This window comes from Ovis canadensis, chromosome X (assembly GCF_042477335.2).
Source record: "Ovis canadensis isolate MfBH-ARS-UI-01 breed Bighorn chromosome X, ARS-UI_OviCan_v2, whole genome shotgun sequence".
Taxonomy (NCBI): domain Eukaryota; kingdom Metazoa; phylum Chordata; class Mammalia; order Artiodactyla; family Bovidae; genus Ovis; species Ovis canadensis.
The window spans coordinates 81,703,627-81,730,388 of record NC_091727.1 but is presented as its reverse complement, the minus strand read 5'-3'; the positions used below and the strand labels follow the sequence as shown (position 1 = coordinate 81,730,388).

The following is a 26,762-nucleotide window of genomic DNA, read 5'->3' as shown; positions in this document are numbered from 1 at the left end:
GCTACATATTGTCACCCTGCTTATTTAACTTATATGCAGAGTACATCATGCAAAATGTCTGACTGGATGAAGCACAAGCTGGAATCAAGATTGCTGGGAGAAATATCAATAACCTCAGATATGCATATGACACAACCCTTATGTCTGACAGCGAAGAAGAACTAAAGAACCTCTTGATAAAAGTGAAAGAGGAGAGTGAAAAAGCTGGCTTAAAACTCAACATTCAAAAAACAAAGATCATGGCATCCGGTCCCATCACTTCATGGCAAATAGATGGAGAAACAATGGAAACAGTGACAGACTTTATTTGCCTGGGCTCCAAAATCACTGCAGATGGTGACTGCATCCACGAAATTAAAAGACGCTTGCTCTTTGGAAGAAAAGCTATGACCAACCTAGACAGTGTATTAAAAAGTAGAGATGTTACTTTGTCGAGAAAAGGCCTGTTTAGTCAAAGCTATGGTTTTTCCAGTAGTTGTGTACGGATGTGAGAGCTGGACCATAAAGAAGGCTGAATGCTGAACAATTGATGCCTTTGAACTGTGGTTTTGGAGAAGACTCTTGAGAGTCCCTTGGACTGAAAGGAGATCCAACCAGTCCATCCTAAAGGAAATCAACCCTGAATATTCATTGGAAGAACTAATGCTGAAGCTGAAACTCCAATACTTTGGCCACCTGATGCGAAGAACTGACTCATTTGAAAAGACCCTGATGCTGGGAAAGATTGAAGGCAGGAGGAGACGGGGACAACAGAGGATGGATGGTTGGATGGCATCACTGACTCGATGGATATGAGTTCAAGCAAGTTCCAGGAGATGGTGAAGTATAGGGAAACCAGGAGTACTGCAGTCCATGGGGTCACAGAGTTGGGCACGACTGAGCAACTGAACAAGCCTCAACTGAGAAAAAAGCAACTGGGCCTCTACTCGGAACATCACGTGAGGCAAGCTTGGCTCCCTGGCATGAGGGGAACTATAGAACTCTCAGTGGGGCCTGGGTGGGGGGGGTGGAATCTAGAGATAAGATTTTTATATTTATCAAGAGGGTCCAGATAGGGTCGAAAAATACTGGAAAACTCTTCAAGCAAAAATCTAATCTTGTCACTATCCTACCTATAGCCCTCCAGTGGCTCCACAGTGCCCTCTTGAGCAAGTTCACTTTTTCTGGCCAATCTCTGAACCACTTTTCACAACCACCTTCAAGAAATCAAATCGGGTTATTTGCTTCTTCCTGAAACACTCCATACTCCATGTCTTGCCCACCTGAGGAGACAGGGATGGAGACAAGGATACCTGGGCAGAGCTGGGGTTGGGTAGAGAACATGGCTGCCATGGGCCCACCCAGTGGCTGACAGGAAAGAGCTAGGCTTCGAGTCCTGACAGAGGGCCTGGCTTGCCCCCTTCATCTCCTCAACTGGTCTGCTTCTCTCCTAGTCTCCCTCACAGAGCCCTGTTCCGTCCACCACTGCCAACCTCCATCTTTCCTGTCCTTCTTCAGTTGCCTTGACACAGGCTCCCTCCATTTCTTGCCTTCCCCCCTGACACGGTCCCCCAGAAGTGTCAGCCCTGCCCCGCTTCCCAGTAGCCCCTCACAGTGAACCCAAGGGGTTGACCCCACTACCCAGGTTCCTATTTCACAAGGAATTAACTCAGTGAACTAGAGGCCCAGAGGATGTTAAAGGCAAGAGAACCACTTGCAAGGCTGAGACTCCAATCCAGGATGCCCCCCTAGCCCAGTGTTCTTCCTCTGTCCTCACACAAACAATTTGCGCTCACCAAAGGAAAGGTAGAGAAGAGCTCCACTGTCTTCTTCTCAGTCCCCATGTGGCCTTTCTATTCCCAGGGAGCCATCCTCCTTGCCCAGAGGCCAGCAGGAGGTCGAGCACAAGGTTGTGTGATCTTAGCTCAGTTTTACGGCCTCTATGCCTCAGTCGAGAAGCAACAGTTAGAAATGGACATGGAACGACAGACTGAGTCCAAATTGGGAAAGGAGTACATCAAGGCTGTATATTGTCACCCTGCTTATTTAACTTATATACAGAGTATATCATGTGAAATGCCAGGCTGGATGAAGCACAACCTGGAATCAAGATTGCCAGTAGAAATATCAATAACCTCAGATAAGCAGATGACACCACCCTTATGGCAGAAAGTGAAAAAGAGCTAAAGAGCCTCTTTAAAAGCCTTCTAAAGCCTTCTAAGAGCCTTCTAAAGAAGAGAGTGAAAAATCTGACTTAAAACTCAACATTCAAAAAATGATAAATATGGCATCCAGTCCCATCACTTCATGGAAAATAGATGGGGAAACAATGGAAATAGTGAGAGACTTTATTTTGGGGCTGGGCTCCAAAATCACTGCAGATGGTCACTGCAGCCATGAAATGAAAAGACGCTTGCTCCTTGGAAGAAAAGCTATGACCAACCTAGACAGCATATTAAAAAGCACAGACATAACTTCACCAACAAAGGTCCGTCTAGTCAAAGCTATGGTTTTTCCAGTAGTCATGTATGGATGTGAGAGTTGGACCATAAAGAAGACTGAGCACCGAAAAACTGATCTTTTTAAACTGTGGTGTTGGAGAAGGCTTTTGAAAGCCCCTTGGACTGAAAGGAGATCAAACCAGTCCATCCTAGAGGAAATCAACCCTGAATATTCATTGGAAGGACTGATGCTGAAGCTGAAACTCCAATACTTTGGCCACCTGATGTGAAGAACTAACTCATTGGAAAAGACCCTGATGCTGGGAAAAATTGAAGGCAGGAGGAGAAGGGAACGACAGAGGATGAGTTGGTTGGATGGCATCACTGACTTGATGGACATGAGTTTGAGGAAGCTCCAGGAGTTGTTGATGGACAGGGAGGCCTGGCGTGCTGCAGTCCATGGGGTCAAAGAGAGTTGGACATGACTGAGCGACTGAACTGAACTGCTGTGTTTGTCCACCTGTATTCAAAGTAGGGGTGATGCTCATGAGAATGACTACCTCATAGTCGAGGCTGGAGTTAATCCAGGTGCCTGGCACACAGTAAGTGCTCAATAAAGACTCATCACTGAGCTAACTCTTCTGATTAGAGAAGGGTGAGGAACATGTCTCTGATGTTCTAATTCTATGTCCCTTCAGGTAGCGCCAAACCACCATGTTCAAAGCCAATCTCGCTGTCTCTCCCCGAAACCCACCCCAGCTGAACCCTTCTTGGTGAATGGTTCCATGGGCCACCCCAGACCTCCTCTCCTTCATTCCCCACCCTCAACTCATCACCAACTTCTAAAGAGCTCCCAGGACCAGCTCCTTAGTCTCCAGATCCCCAAGGAGGACCCCCAGGTTGAGCGTCCCTGAAACTTCTGACACCCAGGGGTTTGCTCCAAGACAGAGCATGAGACCCACCCTGGGTGGCCCAGAACAAGGGAGACAGCTTCATCTCATCTCACCCACAGGGGCTCCCTTGTCCATTCAGGACCGATTTCCTTTAGGATGGACTGGCCAGTTCTTTGATCCCGACTCCCAACTCAGAGAAGCTCAGCACCTGCCCAGCGTGGACAATGGTGCTGTCTGTCTCCCACCCCAACGCTGGCTCATCACTGGCCAGAGACTCCCCCAGCCAGGCTCCAGTCTGACAGGTCCCTCCAGTAGCAGTCCCAGTGCCTGAGCCCAGAAATGCTCCCACGACCTGGGTGACCCAAAGCTTTCTTTTCACAAACTGCCCCTCAAATGGAAAGGGCTTGGAGGGATGAAGGGAAAGATGCCACCTCTGCCTGACTCGGAAGAAGGCAGGATTTGGGGGAGACGTGGTTCTGAGCAGCTGCCCCAGGTGCTGAAGGATCAACAGGGAGGTGGCGGGAAACACGTGACCTTGCCGCCACCTGCTGGCTGGAGGTCAAATTGCACTGTATCTCCCTGCGGTATGACTTCCCTGGTGACTCAAACAGTAAAGCATCTGCCTACAATGCAGGAGACCCGGTCTCAATCCCTGGGTCGAGAAGATCTCCTGGAGAAGGAAATGGCAACCCATTCCAGTATTCTTGCCTCAAAAATCCCATGGACAGAGGAGCCTGGTAAGCTACAGTCCATGAGGTCACAAAGAGTCGGACATGACTGAGTGACTTCACTTCACTTCCCTGCGGCCAGAGCCAGGGCTCTGACTCCTCAGTGAGGACCAGGGGGCAACCTGGGCTGGGTGTCTCTGAAGGAGCACCATTCCTTCTGGAAGGGTGGCTCTGGTGTGCCGGTTCAAGCCTCCAGGAGCAGCCAGCGGCTACTCTTTCCTGTGTCTGAGGAAGCCCAACTCCTCCGTTGCAGGGCCTTCTGCATAAGGGTATGGCACCCTTGACCCGTGGGCCCAGCGCTTAGCACACACTAAAGGCCCCATCAATTTGGATGGCAAAATGAGACAGTGTGGGTGTGCTGGGGAGACAGTGTGAACAACTGAAGTGAGGGAAGGAGAGCCGGTGAAGTGAACGTCCGAGGGGGCAGGACAGTTCTTGACAAGGCCCCAAGTGACAGGCAGGCCAGGTTGTTGGAGGTTAAGAGGCCAAGCTCTGGAGACCTGGCGACGGTCCCTTGGACTGTTGGCAGCTGGTGTGGTGGGACCTCACTGTTTGACTCTGTTTGACCCTGAAGCCTGGAGCAAACGACAGCCTAAAAGTGCCGTGGTGACAGAGGACGAAGCTGCCTCCCCCCACAGGACTTGCCCCGGGGCTCAGGGGCCCGTAGGCAGATGTATATGGAAGGTAGTGAGTGGGGAGAGGAGAAAGCCAGAGAAGGCACTTGGGGTTTGGGAAGCAGCAGGCAGGCATGCCCTGTTCCAGCCCCACCCCTGAGCTCCAGGTCAGCCCTGCTCTGGGCTTTCTCGCTGCCTCCGTTCAGGGCCCAAATGTCAACATGGAGAAGCGTCTTCATCAGGTTCTGCGGTGGCTGGACGGGGCGGAGCTCCAGAGCCCGGCCTTGATGGGTCCAGAGCCTTTCCTAGTGCTGCTCAGGGCAACTCAGGCTGGCACGGGCTGGTGGGGTGAAGGGGTGGCCCGCTCGCCCAGAACTCAGGGTACTCCCTCTGGCCCGGATGGGGCCAAGGTCCTCAGAGTCTTCCCATGAGGAGCACAAACAGGGCAAAGGCCCTGTGGAGCCTGGATCCCAGGTGCGCCAAAGCCACGACCCAGCACACGGTGGGGGCCCCAGTGGCGCCCTCTACTGGCCAGGGGCTCCTCCCTCAGCCTTGGACACCGAGGCTGGAGAGCCTTTGCCTGCAAACACAGGGCATGTACTGTCCATCCAGGGCCCCAGGAAGCAGGGAAACGAACGGAGAGAGGGCAGAAAACCGCCCAGGACTCTAGTTGCCCCTGAGCACGGCCCAGCCCATCCCTGGAGGCCTGGAGACAGCCGTCCCCGCCTCCCACCCCCGCTGCCAGCAGGAGATGCGCCCATTCTCTCTCTCCCAGGGCCCCAGAGCCACATGCAGGCCGACCCTGAGTGGTGGCCCTGCTGGCCTGCTGGGCTGACTCTTGCTGGCATTTTGGAGAGTGGGGACAGGAAGTCCTTGGCCTGCTGGGTGCTTGTGTGCAGAAGTTTGGGCGGTGATGGGCCAAGTCTTGCGGCCGTGGACCTGCCTCCTTGATTTCCTTCCCATGGAAGACACCCAGCCCCTTCCACCCTTGCCCTGCCACCCCTCATCCCTCCTTCCAGCTCACCACTGCCCACTGCTCTGTCTGTCTTTATTGATGTGAGGGAGACTGGGGTGGGTGGGGGATCCGGAGGACCACGACACAAGCAGGACCACCCACAGCGAAGCACAGAACACACGCGGGCCAGACATCCCTGGGGCCTCTTGGCTCATAGCTGGGGTGTGGTGGCAACAGGGGAGGGGAAGTCTGCAAATGCCCCACCCCAGCATCATGCACCCCACCCAACAGGACTCAAACTCTCCCCGTGGCAACCTGCCCTGGGCTGGCGGGGTGGGGTGTGTGGGGCTGGGGGGTCTGAGGGTCCATGTGCTCAGCCTGGGCATCTGCCTGGAGGAGAGGGAAAGAGAGAAGTACAGGAAAGTGGACACTCAGGAGCCCCCACCCCATGGCATGCCCTGTGCCCCCGGCCCCCAGCCCAGGCTCTCAGCAGAGGTGCCCACTGGGGCCTGGCACTGGGCCCCTCAAGAATCCAGGCCAGCAGCATGGCCTGCCCCCCAACCTCTCTCTCATCCCCTTCTCGGTGGACCCCGGCTCCCCTGCCGCCGCTGTCTGCACTCTCTGCTGTCAGCCCACTGAGCTCTAGGCCACCCAGGGCCTGCCACTTCTGGAGTTCGCCAAGGAGCCATCTCCCAGCATGCACCTGGCTGTCACCACTCGGGGGGCTGGCCGGTCGGGAGGCCCGGGTGGCTGCGGCTCATCACCCTCCGTCCAGAGGCCTCCTCACCCTCCAGGCTCTGCCCCAGCTTGCGGATGTGGCGGAGGAAGGAGGTAGCATTGAATGCGCGCTGCCAGGAGAGAAGGGGCGTCAGGCCACCACATCTCAGGCCCAAGACTTGGAGGCCCATAAAGAGGTCCTCCAAGACTTGCAGGCCCAAGACTTGGAGGCCCACAAAGGTCACTGGCCGCCCAGACCATCCTCCTGAGGCTGACGGAAGGAGCAGCCAGCCTTGAGCTGATTCCCCCAGGTCCATGTCCACACTAACCTTCCAGTGATTTCGAGCAAAATTCTTCTGGATCTGCTCACTGACGGAGCCCAGGATGTCCTTGTCAAAGGCTGTATCCCCAGAGATCCTAGGGGGTGGCCGGAGGTCAGTGGCAGTGGGGGTTCTGAAGGTTCCCCCTGGACAGTTCAGCAGGTCCCACTCACCAAAGATGCTGTAAGGCCTGCTGGCAGGTGAATCTCTTCTGAGGGTCTCGCTCCAGAAGGTGCCGGATGAAGTCTTTGGCTGAAGCCGGGAAGCCAGGTCAGGCTGGGGTCAGCCCCCCACATCCCCATGGGCCCTCGTCCCTACCCACCTCCCTGAGCTCTGGATCAGCCTCAAGTTCACCTGATTCTGAGATGTCATCCCAAAAGGGAGAGTCAAACTCGTAGCTGGCCCTCAGGATCTGGCTGAAGAGTTCAGGGTCGCTCTCGTCGTAGAAGGGGGGGTACCCACACAGCCTGGCACCCACAGATGAATCAGCCAGCTGTCCGAACCTCCCCAACCCAGCCGGGGGCAGGCAGGCAGAAGAAGAACCTTCCCAGAGGTCACTCACAGGATGTAGGAGATGACACCCAGGGCCCACACATCTACGGCCTTCCCGTAGGGTTTCTGCTCCAAGAGCTCCGGGGCTGGAGGCCAGAGACAGACAGACGCACGCCCGTGCACATGCACACTGCGCCTTCAGTGCGGCCTAGTGGACCCACCGCCTGCCCTGCCCCTGGCACCACAGTGCCCACAGATTCTCCTGCCCTCTCCCCCGGCTCCCCGTGGAGCCTGGGGGCACCCCCTCACTCACCGACATAGCCTGGGGTCCCACAGGCGGTGCCTAGCATGTTGCCAGCCTGGATTTTGGAGAGGCCGAAGTCAGAGACCATGATCTTGGAGTCCTCGAAGGGGGTGGCATAGAGGAGGTTTTCAGGCTATGACACACAGATAGCAGAAAGAACGGCAGGTCAGCCCCAGTGCCCCTCTGGGAGCTGGGTGCCCTCAGGTTCCCCAGATCCCTGGCACAGGGACACCGGGCAAGCCCCAGGTGGGCAGGCACCTTGAGGTCTCGGTGCACGATGCCCAGGCTGTGCAGGTAGGAGACAGCGCCAAGGACCTGGGCCACCAGGTGGCTAGCATCCTTCTCTGTGTAGGAGCCACGCTCCATGATTCGATCAAACAGCTCACCCCCTGTCACCCTGAGGAGAGCAGCAACTCAGCGGACCCAGCCCCCCGCCCCCGGCCCCAGCTTACCACACAAACCCAGTGCCCCCCACCCCACCCCGCCTGATCCTGCCATCCTCACAGCTCCATGGCCAGATAGAGGTGGGAAGGGCTCTCATGGACATCTTCCAGAGCCACGATGTTCGGGTGGCTGACCCTGCAACGGCACAAAGAAGCCCCCTGTGGGCCACCACTGGGAAGCCCAACAGTCTCTTTACTTCCTCCCAGCCCAGCCCAGTCCAGCCAGGCAGAGCCCCAGGCCAGGCCTTTCTTGGGTGGGGGGAGGGGCGCTCCAGCCCAGAATACTCCCCGGCCCTGCTGGGGCACACACCTACGGAGCACCGCGATCTCATTTTCCACCAAGGCCTCCTTGCCTCGAAGAGCCTTCTTGGGGATGCACTTGAGAGCGACAAGGTGTGAGGAGCCACGCTCCTGGGCCAGAACCACCTCAGAGAAAGCGCCCCTGAGGCAGAGAGGTAGGCAGGCAGGGAGGGAGAGGACAGGAAAGGACCCCCTGAGCTGAAGGAGATGGGGATGCCCTCTCGGTCCCATAGCACCCCTCCCCTCCCACGCAGGCACACAAATTCCCTTAGACACACACACACACACACTCACGAGCCGAGCTTCTCGCGGATCTCATAGACGCTGCTGATATCCTCCGTCTGTTTCTTGAGCAGCAGCATGTCTGGGGGTGCAGGGCGAGGTGGGGAGAAGCTCCCTGGGGCGAGGGGCAGCCCCGGGCCCCAATCCCAGACTCAGCGGTGCCCCCAGGGCGCCCTCAGAGACAGCCTCAGTCCGGAACCCGGTCCCGCACCCCCTCCCCCAGCCCGGCCCGGCCCGGCCCGGCCCGGCCCGCCCTGCCCCTCCCCCACCGTCCGGGTCCGCACTCCCAGTTGGACGCCCATCCTCCTCCCCGCTCCCGCGCACGACCAGCCCCCGACGCGATTAGCCCCCAGACGCCCCCTCTCCGCCCCCGCACGCCCTAGTCAGCCGCGATCGGCCGCCTTCTAGAACGCTCCGTGCCCCTTCCCCTGCCCCGGGCCTCCCGCCTCACCACCGCTCCCGCTCACCCCCAGGCCTAGACCTGCCACCCACGCCCCTCCTCCCCCGAGGGCTCCGACCCGCCCGAGATGCACCTGCGACCCCCGAGCACAGCGGCCCGCCACGGCCACCCACGCGGCCGCCCAGCGCAGCCCAGCCCCGTGGCGCCTCGCGGCGGGAGGGACTCCGCAGCCAGGGCCTCCCGAGTCCGGAGCTGCGTGGGCTGCGCGCGTGCCGGCCGGGGGCGCGCTGGGAGTGACAGGTGTGCGCGGCGCCGGACACGGCCGGATCCCCTGCGCGCGCCTCGCCTGCGCGCGCCCCCTCGCCTACGCGCGACCCCGCCTGCGCGCGCACCCATGGCGGACCTGGAGCCCCGGCGAAGCCGCAGCGTCGCCCCTGGACAGTGGCCGCCGCGCCGAGCCCCCCGCCCGCGCCCCGGCAGTCCCGCCCCCTCCGCGCCTGGCCCCGCTGCCCGCTGGCGGCCGAGCATGCGGCCGCGGCCCTGCAGGGCGCCTTGTAAGGCAATCGGCCCGCGCCGGCCGCCCCCGCCTCCTTCCTTGGTCAAGGTTCCCGCAGGCTCCAGCAACCACCACCTCCCCCGGCCTCGCTGGCAACCCGATGGGGTCGACCCCAGGGCCTTTGCACCACCACCAGCGGCAGCCATGCAGAAGTTTCTTCACCCACATGTTGCCCTTGGCTCTCCGCCTGCCTTCAGGTACTGTCCTCTGCGCCGACAGACCGTCAGGCCGCTTGGCCAAAAACAGCCTCCCGCCTTCGCCCCAGCCTTGCTACTGCTGCTTCTGGCAGCCCTGGCCTGAGCCCACCTGGGCACTCAGGTGGGGACAGCACCAGCCTCCTCACTGAGCTCCCCTGCCCTCTGATTACACCCTAACCCTCTCCGACTGGCCCCTTTTTCCCCCCTACCCCCCGCTTCTAGCCTCTGGAGCAAGCCTTTCCTTGAGATCTGGCAAACCCTGAGTTCCAAACCCTGCCGTGGCACTCTGTCACTGCAAACCAAAGCAGAAATCCTTAGGGAGGCCCAGGGTTCTGCAGGATGGGTCCCTCTCCCCGATCAATGCTCTGGCCGCTCTCTACACACTCTGCCCCTTGCTCTAGCAGCTGCGGCCAGCTTCAGCCACACCAGCTTCTTAACTGGTCCTCAAACATGCCACTCAGGCACGTGCCCTAGGGCTTCTGCACTGGCCCTGGCCAGCCTCACACCTGGAATACTCTTCACTCAGGTATCTGCTTGGCTGGCTACCTCATTCCATCAGGTCTCAACTAGAATGTTGCCTCCTCTGACTGGCCTCAGCTGTCCCCCTCCAACACGTTCTATAGAACGTCACCTTGCCTGTCTTGTCTGAAGAACATACATCTCAGCAAAGCATCCATTCCCAGAGAGTGTCTCTGCCGACCTGGCCCAGGAGAATCGCTTAGGAAGTTAAGTGCTGGGTGAATGAATTCAATCCTTCATCTGACAATAAGTGGATTCAGCCCATCCAGTCTCATCTCAGTTCTGGCACTCCTCCCAGGGGGTCCAGGTCCTGCCAAGGATCGGGACGACAGGTATCCTGGCTGTTGACAGGAGGGCACCCACACAGGCCAGTGTTGTGGGGTCTTCAAGGAATCTCAGGGTCTGTGAGTATCCCACTGAATCTGTCCTCTAGGGGGTCTGTAGGCCCTCAGTCTGACACAAAGTGTTCAAGAGGGTCCACGGGGCAGGCAAAGGTTTTTAAAACTCTCTCTCAAGACCCCTGGTGGTCCAGTGGTTAAGACTCCATTCTTCCAGTGCAGGGGCATGGGTTTGATCCCTGGTCAGGGGACAAAGATCCCACACGCCATGCAGGCCAAAAGATAAAATTAAAAAATCAAAATCGTCTCTCCATACCTCAACGCCTGCACATCCTTTGTTCGAAATAGGGGGGTCTCGGTGCTCTGTGACAACCGAGGGGGTAAGCTGGGATGGGAGGTGGGAGGGAGGTTCAAGAGGGAGGGGGACATATGTATACCTATGGCTGATTCATGTTGATATATGGCAGAAACCCACACAATATGGTAAAGTAATTATCCTCCAATTCAAACTACATTCTAAAAACTGGGGTTCGGGGAATGCCCCCTCAGTTTCACTTTCTCAACCGTCTCAATTCCCTTGGGAAGGCTCCAGGGGCCTCAGCACTTGGCAGCCTGGGTTCCCCTCCCAACTCCTCTGATCTGTGCACAGGGTTTCCTAGAGTCTCCACCTAAAAGAGCAAAAAATGAGGAATGGAGCCAACAGTGAACCCCATCTCATACTGGCAGGAAGTACTATTTGTTCTTGAACACTTGGACTAATTGACACAGAAACCATGTCTTACTTGCTTGTTGCATAATTATACATCCACATGTCTAATCCACTGCCCCCGTGGTCACAGGTCCTAACAAGAAATGTAATTGGTGTTTTGGAGAAGTACGAGGATGTGTGAATAATAAAAGGCGGCCCTTGAGAAGAAGGACGGCAAAGGAGGGGCAGCGGATGGAAAGGGGAGGCAGGAAGAAAAAGAACCACCTCCAAAGAGCCTGTGGCATGAACATCACCTGTGGAAGTGGAAAAAGTGATCTCACAGTTTTTGTTTGAAATCTACTATTTACAATACACTGGAAATTATAACCTTCATGACTGTTGAAACATCTGTTGAAATACTGTAGATGTCAACTTCACAATACACGTGTGTGTGTTATATGGTGGTGGGTAAAGAGCTTTTCAAAATCTTTTCAGGGGACCCCTTACAGAAAAATGAACCCAAAGTGGATTACAGACCTAAATGTAAAATGGCAAATATCTGGAAGAAAACATAGGAGAAAAATCTGTCTTACGTTGGGTTTGATGATGAGTTTGGGGATACAATATGGAAAGCATGGTCCATGAAAGAGAAAATGATACGTTGCACTGTATCAAAATGTGACATGTTTGCTCTGTAGACAACACTGTTAAGACAATGAGAAAAAAAAGAGAGAGAGAGAGGGAGAAAACAAGCCACAGCCTGGGGGAAAATCTTTGCAAAAGGTGTATCTGATATAGGACTGCTATCCAGAATAGATGTTGCTGTTCAGTCATTAAGTCATGTCCAACTCTTTGGGTCCCCGTGGGTTGCAGCACATCAGGCTTCCTTGCCCTTCTCTATCTCCTGGAGTTTGTTCAAACTCATGTCCATTGAGTCAGTGATGCCATCCAATCATCTCATCCTCTGTTGTCCCCTTCTCCTCCTGCCTTCAAACTTTCCCAGCATCAGGGTCTTTTCCAATGAGTTAGTTCTTCACATCAGGTGGCCAAAGTATTGGAGTTTCAGCTTCAGCATCAGTCTTTCCAATGAATATTCAGGACTGGTTTCCTTTAAGATTGACTAGTTTGATCTCCTTACAGTCAGTCCAAGGGAATCTCAAGAGTCTTCTCCAACACCACAGTTCTAAAGCATCCATTCTTCAGCGCTCAGCTTTCTTTATAGTCCAACTCTCACATCCATACATGACTAGTGTAAAAACTATAGCTTTGACTAGATGGACCTTTGTTGGCAAAGTAATGTCTCTGCTTTTTAATACACTGTCTAGGTTTGTCAATAGCTTTTCTTCAAGGAGCAAGCATCCTTTAATTTCATGGCTGCCATCACCATTTGCAGTTATTTTGGAGCCTAAGAAAATAAAAATAAAGTCTGTCACTGTTTCCATTGTTTCCCCATCTATTTGCCAGGAAGTGATGGGACCAGATGCCCTGATCTTCGTTTTTGAATGTTGAGCTTTAAGCCAGCTTTTTCACTGTCCTCTTTCACTTTCATCAAGAGGCTCTTCAGTTCCTCTTCACTTTCTGCCATAAGGGTGGTATCTGCATATCTGAGGCTGTTGATATTTCTCCCAGCAATCTTGATTCCAGCTTGTGCTTCATCCAGTCAGGCATTTCACATGATGAACTCTGCATATAAGTTAAATAAGCAGGGTGACAATATACAGCCTTGACATATTCCTTTCTCGATTTGGAACCAGTCTGTTGTTCCATGTAAGGTTCTAACTATTGCTTCTTGACTTGCATACAAGTTTCTCAGGAGACAGATTAGGTGGTCTGGTTTTCCCATCCCTGGAAAAATTTTCCACAGTTTGTTGTGATCCACACAGTCAAAGGCTTCCCTGTAGTCAATGAAGCAGAAGTAGATGTTTTTGTGGAATTCCTTTGCTTTCTCACTGAGTTATGCAAGCCCCTTCACCATCTCAAGGTTGTGATCCATGAAAGGACCAAAATAGATAAGGAATTCTGAGAATTGAACAGAACACAAGCAACCCAATTTAAAGATAGGCCAAAGATACCTAATCAAGGAAAAAAATACAGAGGGCAAATAAGCATATGAAAAGATGTTTAACATAGGTCATTCATGCATTGCAAATTCAAACGATAAGACACCATTACATACCTATGATAATGGCCAAAATCTGGACCATGGACAAAACCCATAGTGGCATGTAGAGGCTGTAGAGCAATAGGAACTCTGATTCCTGGAGTTTGCAATCTGGAGGGACTGCCAAATGATGCAGCCACTTTGGAGGACAGCTTGGTGGTGTCTTACCAAACTAAATGTACCATACAATCCTGCAACCACACCCCTTTGTATTTTACGCAAAGGAGTAGAGACAAACCAGGCACAGAAAAACCAGCACACAAATGTTTGCATCAGGTGTATTCACAATCAGCAAAAACTGGAAGCAGCCAAGATATACTTTCTTAGGTGAATGGATCAACGCACTGTGGCCCATCCAGTCAATGAAATATGATTCAGTGATAAAGAGGAAAGAGCTATGCAGCCATGGAAAAAAAAAAAGCACAGATCTTAAATGCACATTGATAAGCAAAACAAGCCAGCTTGGGAAAGGCTGCACACTGTATGATTACTTTTATATGATATTTCAGAAAAAGCAAAGCTACAGGCAGTAATAGATCAGGAATTGCCAGGGGTTTGAGAAGGGGAGTAGGGTTTGACTAGGGGAAGCCCAGGGTGTGTTTAGGGCCATGAAAATACTCTGCATGATGATGCTGTCACAGTGGATACATGACACCCTGTAGAGAACCATCCAGCAGAAAGAGGGAGGAGGTTGGGAGATCCGAGAAAGTGATCGTCCAAGGCCCAAACCCTTTCTGTGCGCCTGTGTCTTTGATTACAGGAAACAGCATTCATTCAGCCTCTGTGACCTTCCCTGAGTTCCAATGCACAGTTTCAAGCAGTTGTTCTTTAGGAGAGGGAGGGGATGACACACCAGGGAGAAATAAACTGTGCAGAGCAGGTTGGGGCAAGGTCCTGTTTCCCTGTCTACACAGAACAACATCTTTGAGCTGTCCTGCAGATTCTGGAAATGCCCCCTGGTATACTGCCCACAAAAAATGTAGACCCCATATCAATTGGACCTGAAGGTTGATAATCTTGATGCTTACTTACCTCACCACCATCAGAAGGTCCACAAGCCGATCCTGCTCTCTTTGAACAATTCCTATAAAATTCCTCACTGTCTTTTCCAAGCTGGGACACACGGTTTTGAGGGCAGTAGCCTGCTGTGTCCCCCTTTGCCTGGCAAAGCAATAAAGCTATCCTTTTCTACTTTTATACTTTGGGATTCCCTGGTGGCTCAGAGGGTAAAGCATCTGCCCGCAATGCTGGATTCGATCCCTGGGTCGGGAAGATCCCCTGGAGAAAGAAATGGCAACCCACTCCAGTACTCTTGCCTAGAAAATTCCATGGATAGAGGAGCCTGGTGGGCTACAATCCATGGGGTCACAAAGAGTCAGACACGACTGAGTGACTTCACTTTTCTTTCTTTCTTTCTAGTTTACATGAAATTATCTCTCTGAGACTCGATTCAGCTCCAGTGTACAGAAAGGCTGAGCTTTCAGCCTCAGAAGGAATGCAGACTGTGACAAAAAGAATCGACACGTATTAGAAATGTACAAAACCACATCCCTGAATAGGGGGTGGGGTGGAAAGGAGCTGATCTACGTCACTTTGGAAATGAGTGGCATCTGTCAAAAGCAAAAACAGAAGGAGCGACATGTAAGCCCTTGGCTGTAGTTGCCAACATTGCTCCTCCTGAAGGTAAACGTTAATAATTCTGAGCACTCTCTACCTGCCTGCTGGCATTAGTCAATTAAATACATGGAAGACAAATGCTGGGAGCCAGTGGGAAGACACACACAAGCAGGGGCAGGTGCTAGAAGGATCCACTTAGAATTTCTATTTGTCCTTGACCAGTTAAGGTCCAAGTTACCTACCCTCTTTTGCAAGATGTGCATTTTTGTTTCAGTTTTATGTTATTGTTATTATTATTATATTTTTTTGGCTGTGCGGGGGTCTTTGTTACTGTGTGGGCTTTTCTGTAGTTGCAGTAAAGGGAGGCTACTCTCTAGTTGCGGTGCGCAGGCTTCTCATTGCGGTGGCTTCTCTTGCTGAGCATGGGCTCTAGGGGGCGTAGGCTCGGTAATTGCAGCTCACGGGTTCTGTGATCACAGGCTCAGTGGTTGTGGCACATGGGCTTAGTTGCTCCACAGCACGTGGGATCTTCCCAGACGAGAGAGCCAACTCATGTTCCCTGCATTTGATTATTTCTGGAGCCACACCTCTGGTCCTGTAAAGACTAGATTTACAAAACAAGAAGATCATTGTTTTTTTTTTTACATCAAACAATTGGGTGGCCACCTCAATGACATTAAAGGAGTGACACACCCATTCACCTATATGTTGGCCTGTTTCAGTTTCCCTCATTTAGCTTAGGGGAGAAAGCCTCCCCGCAGATTCCTACCAGCTATGGTTAGCTATGGTTACAGGGCTTCCCTGGTGGTTCGGATGGTAAAGAGTCTGCCCACAGTGCAGGAAACCTGCATTCGATCTCTGGGTCAGGAAGATCCCCTGGAAGGGAATGGCAACTCACTCTAGTATTCTTGCCTGGAAAATCCCATGGACAGAGGAGCCTAGTGGGCTACAGCCCATGGGGTTGCAAAGAGTCTGACACGACAGAGCGACTAACACATGGTTAGTTTAATCAGACAGGTGGCCTCCCATTTTGGTAACTTGTCTATAAACTATTTGAAGATCTTCCGTGGGTTTAAAAAAAATTATCTGATGATGGCCCCCAGTTCAGCCTCATATCTGAAGAGACTGGCCAACAGCAGCCTCACATGGTCCTGCTTCTAAAAGTAGCCTAACAGCAGTAGGTCCACCAAAAATCTCAGCATCACACACAGTGGGGTTCCCTTGAGAATCAACCTGGGGTGGAGGGGAGACCCCCTCTGGCTTAAGACTGAGGCAGGCTCACACATGCAAGAGCGCTCGTTTTTCTTGGAGGGTGGCTTCCTCGTAAGGTTCTCCAAATTGGACTCTTGTCTCAAATTGAGTGAGCAAGTCCCTTCCCAGCAAGGGGAAGGCATGCTCAGGCCTGAGCAGAAACTGACATGTGAAGGTACGACTTCCTAGTAAGCAGCTGAGGGTGGTAGAGGGCTTATTGCTTAGCTTTGGCCATCCATTGAGCCCCATTATCACACACGATCAGAAGGACCAGGGTCCAGGGAAATCAGTTAGCACAGAGTAGGTGGCCCTCATATCTGATAAGAAAATAACTGTCCTACCTGCCACGTCAAGTGTTACCTGAGGCTCCTCCAGACAAATGACCAGGTTTCCTTTTCAAGCTACGGAGGTTCCTGGCCAATCCCACTTCCAGTGGCCCTCGTTTTCATATCAGGCAGGGACCCAGTGGGCTTTTCCCATACAGAAGGCATTCATCCTTGCAGTGTTCCTCTTGGCCACACTTCGATACTTTCTTGGCAAGACAGTGGCTGATTCTGGCTTTTTGAACTCTGCCCATGCCATGGGCTTTTGTAAGGGAGGGTAACTCTGAGGTGGTGCAGGGGTCAGGGCTGCCCCCAGTAATTGTGCTTTTCATCCTTATTGTCCCTGAATCTGGTTTGCTTCTTCAACCTTATCACTATCACTGAATACTCCAAAGGCCAAGTCCATGAGCTGATTCATGGGGACCTGAGGTCTCCAGATGCCCAGATGAGGAGTTAGGGGGAATGATCTGGAAGACTGTCCCCTCTCAGAATCAGGGGAGGTGGGAATTCCCAGAGCTGGACTCATAAGGGGACTCTCCAAAACATCAGTATCCTGTCAGGGAAGGAGCCCCTTTGAAGGGTTATGAGCCAGCCACATCCGATAGGAGTTCTTTAGACCTGGATCTTAGATTAAGGACAGGAACCTTTGAACATATGGGACCCCCTTCCATTTCCCTTTCCTTTGACAAAGTAAGTCCAGCTGCAAGATAGGGTTGTAACTCAATGACTTAATTTTCTGGCCAGATCTCTTGGTCCTCTAGTTTGTATTGGAGCCATACAGGATTACAAAAGAAAATTAATTTTTTTCTTAAACCACACTGTCTAAATTTTCCCCATTTAGCTAATATGCATCCTAACTAAACTCTTTCAGAGGGTCTACAGTTGCTCCCATTTTATTTAGGGTGTCACTATGACACAGGGGTCTGATGGATTCTGACCAGATCCTGGTTATTCATCCTGCACTTTGCCAGTGTCCCTGATAGATATCCTGGCACTTTGCCAGTGTCCCTGATAGATATCCCACAAGCCTGGGAGTGTGCTGCCAGGGATTTGAATGGGTGAAATGGGTGAACCCCGTTAAACACTCGAGAGAGTGTTTCAGAGATAAGTCTTGATGGCAATTTTGTTGTTGTTGTTCAGTCACTAAGTCATGTCCAACTCTTTGTGACCCTGTGGGATGTAGCACACCAGGCTTCCCTGTCCTTCACCACCATCCAGAATTTGCTCAAACTCATGTCCATCAAGTCGTTGATGCCATCCAACCATATCATCTTCTGTTGAATCCTTCTCCTCCTGCCTTAAATTTTTCCCAGCACCAGGATCCTTTCCAAGGAGTCAGTTATTCACATCAGGTGGCCCAAGTATTAGAGCTTCAGCTTTAGCATCAATCGTTCCAATGAATATTCAGGGTTGATTTCCTTTAGGATGGACTGGTTTGATCTCGTTGCTGTTCAAGGGACTCTAAAGACTCTTCTCCAGCACCACAGTTCGAAAGCATCAATTCTTCGGTGCTCAGCATTCTTTACGGTCCAATTCTCAGATCTCATGACTACTGGAAAAACCATAGCTTTAACTAGACAGACCTTTGTCAGCAAAGTGATATCTCTGCTTTTTAATACACTGTCTAGGTGTGTCATAGCTTCCTTCCAAGGAGCAAAGGTCTTTTAATTTCATGGCTGCAATCACCATCTGCAGTGATTTTTGGAGCCCAAGAACAGGATGACAGAAGATGAGATGGAAAAAAAACAGAAAAAAAGAAGATGAGATGGTTGGATGGCATCACCGACTTGATGGTCATGATTTTGAGCAAGCTCTGAGAGTTGGTGGTAGACAGAGAAGCCTGGCATGCTGCAGTTCATGGGGTCGCAAAGAGTCGGACAGGACTGAGCGACTGAACTGAACTGAACTGAGAAAATAAAATCTGTCATTGCTTCCACTTTCTTCCCTTCTATTTGCCCTGAGGTGATGGGACTGGCTGCCATGATCTTAGTTTCTGGAATGTTGGGTTTTAACCCAGCTTTTTCACTCTCCTCTTTCACCTTCATCAGTTCAGTTCAGTTGCTCAGTCGTGTCCGACTCTTTGCGACCCCATGAATTGCAGCACACCAGGCCTCCCTGTCCATTACCAACCCCCGGAGTTCACTCAGACTCACGTCCATCAAATCGGTGATGCCATCCAGCCATCTCATCCTCGGTCGTCCCCTTCTCCTCCTGCCCCCAATCCCTCCCAGCATCAGAGTCTTTTCCAATGAGTCAACTCTTCGCATGAGGTGGCCAAAGTACTGGAGCTTCAGCTTTAGCATCATTCCTTCCAAAGAAATCCCACGGCTGATCTCCTTCAGAATGGACTGGTTGGATCTCCTTGCAGTCCAAGGGACTCTCAAGAGTCTTCTCCAACACCACAGTTAAAAGCATCAGTTCTTTGGTGCTCAGCTTTCTTCATAGTCCAACTCTCACATCCGTACATGACCACAGGAAAAACCATAGCCTTGACTAGACGGACCTTTGTTGGCAAAGTAATGTCTCTGCTTTTCACCTTCATCAAGAAGCTCTTTAGTTCCTCTTTGCCTTTTGCCATTAGGGTTGTGTCATCTGCATATCTGAAGTTATTGATATTTCTCCAGGCAATCTTGATTCCAGCTTGTGTTTCAGCCACCACAGCATTTCACATGGTGTACTCTGCATATAAGTTAAATAAGCAAGGTGACAATATACAGCCTTGATGTACTCCTTTCCCAATTTTGAACTAAAGTCCATTGTTCCATGTCCAATTCTAACTGTTGCTTCTTGATCTGCATACAGATTTCTCAAGAGACAGGTAAAGTGGTCTGGTATTCCCACCTCTTGAAGAATTTTCCACAATTTGTTGACTCACACAGTCAAAAGCTTTAGCATGGTCAATGAAGCAGATGTTTTTCTGGAATTGCTTTGCTTTCTCTATGATCCAACGGATGTTGCCAATTTAATCTGTGGTTTCTCTGCCTTTTCTAAATCCAGCTTGTACATCTGAAAGTTCTTGGTTCATGTGTTGTTGAAGCCTAGCTTGAAGGATTTTGAGCATTACCTTGCTAGCATGTGAAATGAGCACAACCATTCTGTAATTTGAACAATCTTTGACATTGCCTTCCTTGGGCTTGGAATGAAAGCTGACCTTTTCCAGTCCTGTAGTCACTGCTGAGTTTTCCAAATTGGCTGGCATATTGAGTGCAGCACTTTAACAGCATCATGTTTTAAGATTTGAAATAGCTCAGCTGGAATTCCATCACCTCCACTAACTTTGTTGGTAGTAATGCTTCCTAAGGCCCACTTGACTTCTCACTCCAAGATGTCTGGCTCTAGTTAAGTGACCACACCATTGTGGTTATCTAGGTCATTAAGATCTTTTTTGTATAGCTCTTCTGTGGACTTCCCTGGTGGCTCAGATGGTAAAGAGTCTACCTGCAATGCTGGAGATCAGGGTTCGATCCCTAGGTTGGGAAGATCCCCTGGAGAAGGAAATGGCAACCCACTCCAGTGTTCTTGCCTGCAGAATCCCATGGACAGAGGAGCCTGGTGGGCTACAGTCTGTGGGGTCTCAAGGAGTTGGACACAACTGAGCGACTTCGCTTTCACTTTTCTGTGTATTCTTGCCACCTCTTCTTAATCTTTTTGTTGTTGTTGTTGTTGTTGTTGTTCTGTCTTAATCTCTTCTGTTTCTGTTAGGTCCTTGCCATTTCTGTCCTTATCGTGTCCTCTCTTGCAGGAAATACTCCCCTGATATCTCGAACTTTCTTGAAGAGATCTCTAGTCTTTTCCATCCTGTTGTTTTCCTCTATTTCTTTGCACTGTTCATTTAAGAGGGTCTTCTTATGTCTCCTTGCTATTCATTGATGGCAATTTAGGAGACAGTATAATTGGCCTGATCCCTGACAGTCCCTGACTCTGGGGATTTGGCAGAAAAGGTGTTTAATTAAGCATGGAAAACTGGGATTGTGGCTGTCCAGCCATGAGAGAAAGGGTCTGTTTGGCAAAGGCAACCATGGGTTCCCTGTTGAGCACCCCAAATGTTCCAGGTTGGTTAGCCTGAGTAGGCCTCTTGGATTAGTGGGGGGAAAAAACCCACCAGAGTCCCAGGGCCTAAATCCTTCAGAGAAGGAGGAAGGAGACCTAGGCTCTGAGTCAACTAGAGATTACCTTTATCACTGCCACAAAAGAGAAACAAATAGAGTTGAAGGGTAGGGCTGGTTCGTACCCACCAGGCAATGATAACAACTCAAGGCTGAAGTTCCCCTCAGGATATGGACCTTGAGATGGAGAAGAGCCTCCCTCTCTTCAGAAGTAAAAGAGGCAACACCCATCTGCTGGGAAAGCTGGCTAAGAGGTTCAAGGATCAGGAGAAAGGCCAAGAAGTCAGGAGACAAGGAGGACATAAGCAATATCCAAGATAGGAGGGAAGGTGTCCAACCAAGACCATTCCCAGGAGAGATTCCTAAGCCCCCTGAGAAGGCGCTCACTCACAGCTTCCACTGAGGGGTATCTGGGCTCCCTTAAGAGATGCGAGTGGGGAACACAGCCCTCATTTCGGTGACACCATCAATGAGGGGGTTGAAATCAAGAGGAAGATTGTGTGGGACTAGGAAGGTGCACTTCCTAGCGTGGGAAGGGACTATGACCCTCAGGAAGGAGGTGCTCACCTGCAACTTCTGCTTGGGGGTGCTACGAGGGCCTTAGTCCCAATAGCCCTCATGGGGAGCCGAGCTGCAAACCTTGAGGAAGCTTCAGAGAGTCCCCCAAATTGTTCTTCACCATAGTTCTGGTGCCTCAGAACCAGACTGACACTGTTATCCAGTATGGAGCTGGAGTCAGGCCCAAGGAGCCATAGAGGGGAACCGAGTCACCAGTGAGTGGGTTGGCCAAAAAAAGTTCCTTGGGCTTTAAAGTCAAAATAAAAGACATATTTTTCATCTTCACCATGAACTTTATTGAACAACATAGACACCATTTTTTCCCACTAAAGAAAGAAAAAGTGAAGTCAATCAGTTGTGTCTGACTCTTTGCAACCCTGTGGACTGTAGCCTACCAGGCTCCTCTGTCTATGGGATTTTCCAGCCAAGAATACTGGAGTGGGTGACCATTTCCTTCTCCAGTGGATCTTCCTGACCCAGGGATTGAACCCAGGTCTCCCACATTGTAAACAGACGCTTCACCGTCTGAGCCACCATTTTTCAGGCACTTTCATAATTCCATCTTGCCAGAACAGTTTGGCTTTTTGAGCAAAGAACTATTTCCGGTTCCTTTTACAGTCTTCCAGGGAATTGAAATATTTTCCATGAAGAGAATTTTGTAAACACCGAAATAAATGGAAATCCAAAGGTGGGCTGTCTGGTGAATATAGTGGATGAATCAGAACTTCCCAGCCAGGCTGTAACAGTTTTTGCCTGGTCATCAAAGAAACATGTGATCTTGTAGTCTCCTGATGGACAACTGTGTTTGCTGTTGACTTCAGTTGGTCTAACTGGGAGCAGTACTTGGAATTAATTGTTTGGTTTTCCGGAGGAGCTCATAACAGAGGACTCCCTTCCAATCCCACCATATATGCAACATCATCTTCTTTGGATAAATACCAGCTTTTGGTGTGGTTGGTGGTGGTTCATTTCACGGGGCCCACAATCTCTTCCATTCCACAATATTGTATAGTATCCACTTTCCATTCCCTGTCACAATTTGGTCCCCGCCCCCAACCCCCTGCCCCCTTAATTTATGTGAAACCCAAACATCAAAGTGACTAACATAATCAAGTTGGTGCAGATGATTTTCGATGCTTGATTTGGATATTTTGAATATGTCATCTATCTCATGCATGATGTAAAGTTAATTGTTCTCAGTTAAGGTCTCAGTTTGATTCCTATCAACTTCAACTGGTCTCCCCAACCAAGGAGCATTGTCCAGTGACAAATTTCCAGCATGAAACTTCACAAACCACTTTCCACACATTCAATCAGTCACAGCACAAATCTTTTTTTTTTTTTTTGCATTTCAGTTGCCTTTTTACCTTTGTTGAAATAATACAGCATAATATGTTGAAAATTCTGGTGTTTTTCTTCTATCTTCAATATTAAAATGGTTACACAAACGTTTACCAATTTTGATGCTTTTTTAAAAATGCTCACTGGTATGACAGCGTCACCAAAGAATCTAAGAGCATCGTTTCGAATGAAGTTAAAGACAACTACGTGTTACTAGAACTAGCTTAGGGAAAAAAACGAACGAGTTTTTAGCTTACCCCTATTTGCCCCTGTAATTAGGATGTCTGTATGGTTCTCTTGGTGAATCTTTTCAAGTCCTAAGAGACAGCAATAGGGGAGAATGATAAAGATGAAAGGACAAAAGCCTCAGGTTCCTTCATGGCCAGAGAACTGGTCTCTGCTAGATTCCACAGGTGGTGTCAGCCACCACCTGAGAGGCTACTTGAATCTACCTGGCTTGGGATGAGTCCCAGCCACCCTTCACAGAGGAGAGCCACAGCCCAACAGATGGACTGAGATTATGCCCTCTGAGGTCCCACCGTCAGGAAAGATGGTGCAGGAAAACGGGCCATAAGAGCATACCATGCCCAGCTCTCAGGTGAGGGTCCTCGGCTCTGTGTAGGAAAGAATCCAAGAGTGAGCCAGAGTAAAGTGAAAGCAGGTTTACAGAGAGAAACGTACTCCTTAGCTTTCCTGGTGGCTCAGTGGTAAAGAACCCACCTGCCAATGCAGGAAACTCATGTTCGATCCTTGGATTGGGAAGATCCCTTGGAGGAGGGAATGGCAAACCACTCCACTGGTCTTGTCTGGACAATCTCATGGACAGAGGAGCCTGGTGGGCTACAGTCCTTGGGGTTGCAAAGCCTGGGGCACAACTTGGCGTCTAAGCAGCAAACAACACACTCGAAAGGCAGAATGCAGTGTGTCTCAGAGGCGACAGTGGGCCTGAAATATAGGTGCTTAGTTTTTAGGGGCTGGGTAGCTTCACAGGCTACCTAGGGGGAGGATTACCCCAACTATTTTGGAGAAGGGGTGGAGACTGACAAGAACTAGGCCATCGCCCTCTTTTTGGCCTTTTATGGTCAGCCTGTGAACTGTCTTGTCACCTGTGGGTGTGTCATTTAGTACGTTAATGCATTACATTGGGGCTCAAGATCTATGGAAAGTAGAATCTTCTGCCATCTTGGACATAATCAGTTTTAACCAGTTTCTGTCATATCCTGCTTTTCTCAATGGGTGTGTCATTATTTAAGGATTGTGCCTTGGCCCCTTTCTTCCTATCCCCGTAGCATAACCACCACTCATCAAGGGTGGGCCATGCCCAGTGACTTCATTCCCAAGAAGACAGGATGAAAACGGGGACATCTGTTGAACTACCATGACCTCAGCCAGGTGACTGAGGTCAACACTAACAGTGGGAGTCATGTGGAAAGCATGGTGTCCTGCTGGGGTGTGATGAGAACGGCACTTTACTTCCACGGGCCTCCTCTCAATAACCATCCCCCTGTCATCTCAAGACATGAAAACCAGAAAAACTCCAAGGAGTCCTCCAGGACCTCCTCCAGGACACCAAAAATGAGGACTGTCACAGCCCAGAGGAACCAAAGAAGACGGGATGCCAATGCAGTATGGGATCCGTGGACTGGAACCTTCCCTTTCTTGGCAGGGACCGGGCGTGTGGTCCCGGGTTGCATAACGTACAGAGGCAGAGGGAAAGGGCCCTGGGTTGCTTGGCATCCTGTCTTCAGTACCGGCAGCTTCAGGCACCAGGACAAAGGCAGAAAACTGGACCTCAGTGGGTGACAATGTAGAGCATTGGTTGATTATTGTAACAACGGGAGCACACAACGGAGAGTGTTAGTAACAGGGGAAGCTGGGAGTGGGGGTGGGAACTCTCAATATTAGCTCCGCTGTTGGTCTGTGCCTCTAAAGCTCTTCTGATAAAAAGACAGTTCATTTACAACACAGAAACCAATTTTAAAAATCCTGTTGGGGGAGGTCTGTGTGGATGAGCACAGCTGTTGGACCAGTGTGCTGTGCGGGCTGGGGAGGGGTAGGTTGTCCACCATCTGCCTCCGCAGGCTTCCAGCCTTTTGGGCGGCCCTCCCCCCAGCCCACCAGGCAGCCTGCACCTTTCTTCCCCTTTCCAGTGGCTGGAAGCACAAAGCCCTTCAAGGTAGACTCCAGTTTTTCCTTTGTTCCCAGCTAATTCTAACTCCAAAGCTTCCTGTGCCTGCCAGCCTCCAAAGAGGGGGAGCCCCCAACCTGCCCCCACCCTGTCTCCAGCTGCGAGACCCTCTTGGCATAACCAGTCACCCCAGGGCAGGGTGCCCTCCCATTCAACCCACTACTCCGAAGACCCCAGTTTCAACCAGCACTGGGTCCAATCCCCAGCCCGAATTCCAAGGCCTCCCTGGACAATAGGAGCCCTCTGGGCTGGCCTTCCCTCTTTCCAGTTCTCCCCTCCTCCCCTCCCCTTCCTCTTCACCTCCTCCCTCTCACCCACAGTCTAATTGTGGCTTCTGCCTGGGGAATGCTTTGCATCTCACAGGGGAGGAGTGATTGGGAACCCACCTGGAAGGGCCAACCTTATGGCAGAAAGCGATGAAGAACTAAAGAGCCTCTTGATGGAGGTGAAAGAGGAGAGTGAAAAAGCTGGCTTAAAACTCAACATTCAAAAAACAAAGATCATGGCATCTAGTCCCATCACTTCATGAGAAATAGATGGGGAAAAAATGGAAATAGTGAGAGACTTTATTTCAGGGAGCTCCAAAATCACTGCAGATGGTAACTGCAGCCATGAAATGAAAAGACGCTTGCTCCTTGGAAGAAAAGCTATGACTAACCTAGACAGCATATTAAAAAGCACAGACATAACTTTGCCAACAAAGGTTCGTCTAGTCAAAGCTATGGTTTTTCCAGTAGTCACGTATGGATGTGAGAGTTGGACCATAAAGAAGACTGAGCACTGAAAAACTGATCTTTTTAAACCGTGATGTTGGAGAAGGCTTTTGAGAGCCCCTTGGACTGAAAGGAGATTCAACCAGTCAATCTTAAAGGAAAGCAGTCCTGAATATTCATTGGAAAGACTGATGCTGAAGCTGAAGCTCCAATACTTTGGCCACCTGATGTGACGAACTGACTCACTGGAAAAGACCTTGATGCTGGGAAAGATTGAAGGCAGGTGGAGAAGGGGGTGATAGAGGATGAGATGGTTGGATGGCATCACTGACTTGATGGGCATGAGTTTGAGCAGGCTCCGGGAACTGGTGATGGACAGGGAGGCCTGGTGTGCTGCAGTCCATGGGGTTGCAAAAGGTTGGACACGACTGAGTGACTGAACTGACTGGAAGGGCCATCAATACCTGGGCCCTGCCAGTGGAGGACAGCCTCCTGGCTTTCAGCTGAGGTTCTGCTGCAGCAGAGGGATGTGCTGGCAAAGCCCCGAGACCCCACTGAGGGTTGGAAACCCCTCTGCCTGTGTTCAAACACTGGAGACCTCCCTGTCCGCTGGGGCACTCCCATGGGCTGCTGGGGTCCACACACCAGAGGACCAGTCCATGAACTCCATGTGTCTCCGAAGGCCAGCTCACCTCAGTTGGACGTGGAAGGCTGTGTGGGTGTGGGTGTGGGTCAAGGCCCCCCTCAGCCTCCTCTCCAGCTTCCTGGGCCAGATAGCAGCTGACCTGAACCGTGCAGGACCAGAAGGTGGTAGGCAAGGAAGAAGCACCCCGGGTCATGGCCTGTGGGCCAGCTCCATGAATGTTAGGTGGATCTTCGGTGTGAGGAAACCACAGGAGAGGACACGTGGGGAGGGCCTGGTCAGATTTGTGCCACTGAGAGAAGTGTGGGCCACAGGAGGGGGCCACGTGGGGTCCCGGGAGGCGGGAGGTGGTGTCAGGAACCACTGGAACCAGCCTGTTGCAGCCCCTGAATGCGGACACCCCAGCTCCGAGTGGCTGGAGGTGGTCTCTGAAGGAGCTGGAGCCATTTTCCGCAGCCAGCTCACCCTTGAGAGTTCTCTGGGACCGAGTCACCTCTCCCTGAGAAGCCTCTGACCCCACCATGATCGAGGCAGGTGACAGCTCCCTCCCGTCCTGCCATTGGCCTTGACACGTGTCCCCTGCCCTCCCAGCAAGGTCACAGGGGGTCCCCACTCTTGGCTCTGCTCTTTTCACACCGTGTCCTTCTCAGAAAGTGCCAGCAGTTCACCGTATCCTCCTCCAGCCCTGCGATCCC

At 51.4% G+C, this 26,762-nt stretch overlaps 1 protein-coding gene, 1 long non-coding RNA gene and 1 other non-coding gene across 7 annotated transcripts; 2 read left to right on the top strand and 1 right to left on the bottom strand.

Annotated features, from left to right (window-relative positions):
- Positions 1-5,689: 5,689 nt before the first annotated feature.
- PNCK (pregnancy up-regulated nonubiquitous CaM kinase) lies at positions 5,690-9,487 on the bottom strand. Of its 5 annotated transcripts, none has more exons than XM_070290469.1 (12): positions 9,272-9,487; positions 8,481-8,550; positions 8,197-8,328; positions 7,948-8,022; positions 7,702-7,840; positions 7,453-7,576; positions 7,210-7,285; positions 7,002-7,114; positions 6,821-6,899; positions 6,657-6,744; positions 6,314-6,458; positions 5,690-6,000 (listed from the first exon to the last, which is right to left on the bottom strand). In XM_070290469.1, exons 2-11 carry the CDS (start codon positions 8,546-8,548, stop codon positions 6,321-6,323), a joined length of 1,032 nt encoding a protein of 343 aa, XP_070146570.1. In that variant the 5' UTR covers positions 8,549-8,550; positions 9,272-9,487; the 3' UTR covers positions 5,690-6,000; positions 6,314-6,320. The 5 variants fall into 5 exon arrangements, with proteins under 5 accessions (XP_070146570.1, XP_070146571.1, XP_070146572.1 ...); XM_070290470.1 differs by lacking the exon at positions 9,272-9,487 and adding an exon at positions 9,002-9,238; XM_070290471.1 differs by lacking the exon at positions 8,197-8,328 and having other exon boundaries at positions 9,272-9,381.
- On the top strand, positions 9,167-11,557 carry LOC138930374 (uncharacterized). Its single transcript, XR_011446173.1, has 3 exons — positions 9,167-9,621; positions 10,148-10,544; positions 11,318-11,557. It is a non-coding gene; the product is annotated as an uncharacterized lncRNA (long non-coding RNA).
- A 12,615-nt stretch (positions 11,558-24,172) lies between these two features.
- LOC138931259 (small nucleolar RNA SNORA57) lies at positions 24,173-24,300 on the top strand. Its single transcript, XR_011446505.1, has one exon. It is a non-coding gene; the product is annotated as a small nucleolar RNA SNORA57 (small nucleolar RNA).
- The last annotated feature ends 2,462 nt before the right edge of the window (positions 24,301-26,762 follow it).

Bases quoted from the DNA above. Each gene is read 5' to 3' on its own strand.
- PNCK (XM_070290468.1), bottom strand. From the start codon at position 8,417: ATGGGACCGAGAGGGCATCCCCATCTCCTTCAGCTCAGGGGGTCCTTT. The intron at 7,577-7,701 runs GTGCCTGCCCAC...TGTGTGTCATAG, and splicing joins TCGTGCACCGAGACCTCAAG to CCTGAAAACCTCCTCTATGC. The intron at 6,745-6,820 runs GTGAGTGGGACC...GCCACCCCCTAG, and splicing joins CAGGCCTTACAGCATCTTTG to GATCTCTGGGGATACAGCCT.